Source organism: Scyliorhinus torazame, chromosome 5 (assembly GCF_047496885.1).
Source record: "Scyliorhinus torazame isolate Kashiwa2021f chromosome 5, sScyTor2.1, whole genome shotgun sequence".
In the NCBI taxonomy this organism is placed as follows: Eukaryota; Metazoa; Chordata; class Chondrichthyes; order Carcharhiniformes; family Scyliorhinidae; genus Scyliorhinus; species Scyliorhinus torazame.
The window spans coordinates 86,303,297-86,308,373 of record NC_092711.1 but is presented as its reverse complement, the minus strand read 5'-3'; the positions used below and the strand labels follow the sequence as shown (position 1 = coordinate 86,308,373).

General features: G+C 45.7%; 1 protein-coding gene across 2 annotated transcripts; it reads right to left on the bottom strand.

Moving 5' to 3' along the window:
• Positions 1-487: 487 nt before the first annotated feature.
• On the bottom strand, positions 488-4,410 carry LOC140418765 (uncharacterized). 2 transcript variants are annotated; one of them, XM_072502367.1, is made up of 2 exons: positions 4,310-4,410; positions 488-2,282 (listed from the first exon to the last, which is right to left on the bottom strand). In XM_072502367.1, exon 2 carries the CDS (start codon positions 1,915-1,917, stop codon positions 883-885), a length of 1,035 nt encoding a protein of 344 aa, XP_072358468.1. In that variant the 5' UTR covers positions 1,918-2,282; positions 4,310-4,410; the 3' UTR covers positions 488-882. The 2 variants fall into 2 exon arrangements, with proteins under 2 accessions (XP_072358468.1, XP_072358469.1); XM_072502368.1 differs by having other exon boundaries at positions 3,692-4,391.
• Positions 4,411-5,077: the final 667 nt, after the last annotated feature.

Below are 5,077 nucleotides of genomic sequence, written 5' to 3'. Positions count from 1 at the left end.
ATCCGGGAGTGCAGGAGTCGAAAGAGGCCGGAGTTCTGGCCTTTGCCTCCTTGGTAGTCCGGACAAGGCTCTTGTTAATGTGGAGGGACGAGAAGCCCCCAAGTGTGGAGGCTTGGGTCAATGACATGGCGGGGTTTCTTAGGTTGGAGAAGATAAAGTTTGCCTTGCGAGGGTCTTTGCAGTGGTTCTCCAGGCGGTGGCAACCGTTCCTCGACTTTCTCGCGGAGCGTTAGATGGAGGTCAGCAGCAGCAGCAAACCGGGAGGGGGGCTGGTGGGGGGCTGATTTATTTTCCTTTTTGAAAGGGGCGCTTGCCCTATTTTGTTTTGAGTTGGGTGTTAATCGTTTAGAGGTTAAGTTGTTCTGTTTGGTTGGCATGTTGCCCTTTTTTATTTGTATTATTTTCCCTTTTGGAGAGTTTTGTAAACTTATTGAAAAACTTTGAATAAATACATTTTTGAAAAAAATGAGAGTTACTAAAATATTCAGCACACTGTGTGTTGAAAATAAAGCTGATTTATTATTCATAGAGAAATATTTTAAAATATAAATTTAGTGTACCCAATTCATTTTTTCCAATTTAGGGGCAATTTAGCGAGGCCAATCCACCTACACTGCACATCTTTGGGTTGTGGGGGCGAAACCCACGCAAACATGGGGAGAAGGTGCAAACTCCACACGGACAGTGACCCAGAGCCAGGATCTAACCTGGGACCTCAGCGCCGTGAGGCAGCAGTGCTAACCGCTGCACCACAGTGTTGCCCCTTTATACAGAAAATTAATCATTCTATCCGGGTTGGCCTTTATTAACATCAGCAGAAACAGATTCAATGAACATGGTTCAATCCTGGATGCGATTAACAACAAAATCCAGTCACTGTGGCTACTTGTGAATTTGCTGGTGACTCAGCAGGGTGGATGGCTGGGTGAATCCCTTCCCACACTGGGAACAGGTGAAATGCCTCTCCCCAGTGTGGACTCTCCTATGTTTCTGCAGGGTGGATGAATCAATAAATCCCTTCCCACACACAGTGCAGGTGAATGGCCTCTCCCCAGTGTGAATCCGCTGGTGAACAGTAAGTTGAGAAGCTCGTCTGAACCCAGTCCCACAGTCAGAGCACCTGAACGGCCTCTCGTCGGTGTGAGAACGCTGATGGAGCATCAGGTTCCCAGCACTTTTATAGCATTTGCCGCAGTCTGGACATTTAAAAGGTCTCTCGCCAGTGTGAACTCGTTGGTGTGTCAGCAGCATGAATGAGTGTTTGAATTTCTTCCCACACTTGGAGCAGGTGAACGGCTTCTCCCCAGTGTGAACGCGCTGGTGTGCAGTGAGTTCAGAAGATCGCCTGAACCCAGTCCCACAGTCAGAGCACCTGAACGGTCTCTCGTCAGTGTGAACACGTTGATGGGATATCAGTTCCCAGGAACTTTTAAAGCACTTCCCACAGTCTGAACATTTAAAAGGTCTCTCCCCAGTATGAACACGTTGATGGCGTATTAGCTCCAGGGAACCTTTATAACACTTCTCACAGTCTGGGCATTTGAACGGTTTTGTGTCTGTGTGAACCTGCTGGTGTCTCTGCAGGTGCTGAGACCGAGTAAATCCTTTCCCACATTCAGAGCAGGCGAATGGCCTCTCCCCTGTGTGAACTCGCCGGTGTCGCAGCAGTCCTGATGATTCAGTGAATTCCTTCCCACACTCTGAGCAGGAGAAAGGCCTCTCCCCAGTGTGAACTCGCTGGTGTGTCTGCAGACTGGATAACCGAGTGAATCTCTTCCCACACTTTGAGCAATTGAACGGTCTCTCTCCAGTGTGAACTCGCTGATGTACAGTGAGGTCAGACGATCGCCTGAACCCAGTCCCGCGGTGAGAGCACCTGAACGGTCTCTCATCAGTGTGAACACGTTGATGGGACATCAGTTCCCAGGAACCTTTGAAGCAGGTTTATGGTTTCTCCACTGTGTGAACTTGCTGGTGTGCAGTGAGATCTGGTGATGAATTTAACCTCTTTCCACAGGATTTGCAGTTGGGGCATCTGAAAAGTCTCTCTCCAGTGTGAACTCGCAGGGTGAATGACCGAGTGAATTCCTTCCCACAGGACGAGAAGTGGTCTCTCCCTTCTGTTACTGCACCGATGAGTTTCCAGCAGAGACAGGGACCCGAATTCCTCCACACAGTCCACACATTTCTCAAAACATCTGATGATATTCAGATCCTGATGTGATGTTTGGTTTGAGTTTTCCACCCACAAATCCTCTTCTTCTAATCCTCTGTGAAATTGACTTAAAACAGAAAATAGGGAGTGAGAGAGAGCCCACAAAAATTCAAAGGCAGGTTGTGAAATTGAGTTGAATCAATCTGGTCATTTGTGGGGCCAGCACTACCTAAACATGACCATGAAAATGGCTGGATTATTGTAAAAACCGAACTGTTTCATTAATGTCCTTCAGGGAAGGGAACCTGCCTCCCAGTCTGGACCTACACAAAACTCGGACCCCTATTGGATCATAAGAAATAGGAACAGCAGTAAAATATTCGGCCCATCGGGTCTGCTCTGTTAATTACTACGATCGTAGATGGCTTTGGTCTATTAACTCCACTTTTCTGCATCTCCTCAACTCCCCTCACCCCCTGAGAGATCAAAACTCTCCATCTCAGCCTGAAGTATATTCAATGATGGAGCATCCACAACCCTCTGGGATAGACAATTCTACGTGACGAGAGAGAAAAAATGTGAGAGAAAAAGATTGAGAGGTGGGAGAGAGACAAGTGGTTGGGAACGACAGGGTATAATGGAGAGATATTTTATAGATGTTAAACTGAACCACCATTTGACAATCTCCCAAACCCTCAACATCCACCACATAGAAGGGTCAGTCTAGCAAGCGAATATGAACAACATCATCTCCAAGATCCCGATCAGGTCAAACACCATCCGATCTGTCTGATGTCCAATACTGCATGAGCACACATTTCCTCCAGTTTAATATTGGGAAGACCAAAGCTGTTGTCTTTAGTTCCCAGTATAAACCACACTCCCGAGCCAATGACCCCATTCTTCTCCCTGGGAACTTTCTAAGGACAAACTAAACTATTCACAACAATTCCCAAACTGAGATTCCGACCAGATATTCACATCATCACCAAGACCACCTATTTCTGCTTCAGTTAAATTGCTCAATTCCACTCTGCTGCTGAAACCATCACACATTCTTTTATTACCTCTAGATTTAACAATCCTAAAGCACTCCCAGTCGGCCTCCCACATTCAACCTCCCTGTATTCTGGAGGTCATCAAAATCTTTGCTGCCTATGTGCTTAGTCACACCAAGTCGTGTTCCGCCCCTGTGCTCGCTGACCTACAAAGGCTCCAGTTTAAGAAATCACTCCATCCTTGGTGTCCATTCCCCAGTTTCCAAGCCTATAAACGCTGGAATTTCCTCCCTAATCCTCTCCCCTCTATCTTCCTTTCCTACTTTAAAATATTCCGTAAATTCTATATCCTTGGCCAAACCTTTGACAATCAGTCCTCATGTGTCCCTACATACTTCTGTGCCAAATGTTGCTTTATAAAATTCCCATGAAACACCTTGGAATGTTCCATGACATGAATGATACGATATAAACACACATTGTATGAGACAAATATTGCTGTTCCTTCAACATTGTTGCATGAATAACCTGTAACTACCTATCGAACAACACTGTGAGAGCAACGTCTGCAGCAGTTCAAGAAGATCAGTCATCAACTTCTCCACAGGTAACGGGATGAGGAATATTTGCAGCTGGTCCTGTGAGTGAAAGCACAGGGGAGTGGGACTAACTGCTTTGTTCTGGCAGAGAACTGGCACTAACAGGAAGGCTAAGCAGTCTTCTTCTGTAATAGTAAGAAGTCTTACAACACCAGGTTAAAGTCTAGCAGGTTTGTTTCGATATCACTAGCTTTTGGAGCGCTGCACCTTCCTCAGGTGAATCTTCTGTAATGTAATCATTCAATGATTCTACGACTTAACGAACAAGAGACAAACATTGGAAGCCAGGTACTAACTTCTGGAATTCATAGCAAATGCCCCAAATAAAGATGGCGTAGCACATGCGCTATGCTGCCCATTGCCCCCTACAAAGATGGCGGCCGCATTGCTCGCTGTTATCTAAAGATGGCGGCTGCAACATCGGTCCCAACAAAGGGCCTCGATGTTTTTATTTGCGGATGAGGCCTTCGTCCGGTGTTTATGAAACCTTCTATTCCTGCACCAAGTGTTCATGAAGCCTCCCTCCTCACACGCCGGCTGCATTTAACCTCACTCACCCGCTATCTTAATTAGTTCATCTCTGCCTGCAGCTCCTGCACATCCCATCCGAACACTTCCAACACCCGCACTGCGCATACTCCAGTAAGAGAGACACTGCGCATACTCCAGTAAGAGAGACACTGCGCCTGCGCAATGGTCTTCTGGACTGAAGCTGGGGCATAGTCACCCTCTCGGTGAATGCTGGGTAACCGCATCGCCATGGGCAAGCCCCATTGTCCAATATAAAATCATCCATCGCCGATTACGATTTCAGAGATAGATATAAAACAATTAAGTCAGCTGATACAGCATCCGAGCGAATGGGATCTGCTCCATAGTTCTAGCCTAGATTTGATTAAAAGCAGAGTTGGTCAGATGCCAACTCATTTGAACCTCAGCAGACAATGTGAACAGGTGTCTCTTTTCTCACAAAGAGAATATTAAAACATCACCTTCGCACTAAGAAGCAGTGACTGTATATTAATTGCTTTGGACTTTCAAAGCTCAAGTGTTAACAGGTAGAAAAATTGAATAAATCTATTTGCATATATGAAGTTCCATGGTTAAAGAAAAGCAAAATACTGCGGATACAATAAATATGAAATAAAAATAGAAAATGATGCCAATACTCAGAATTTGTACAACTTCCAGGTCAAACCTTAAATTGAAGTGATGTGTCACAGCTTTAGCATGAAGAAACTGGTGGGCATCAATATGATTCACAGCAATGGCATCTGCAGTAAATGCAGCACCAGGAATATCAGCTCAGAGTTGTTGAGCTGTCG

What these genes read in the sequence shown, in the direction of transcription:
- LOC140418765 (XM_072502367.1), bottom strand. Translation starts at nt 1,917, where the DNA reads ATGTCCCATCAACGTGTTCACACTGATGAGAGACCGTTCAGGTGCTCT.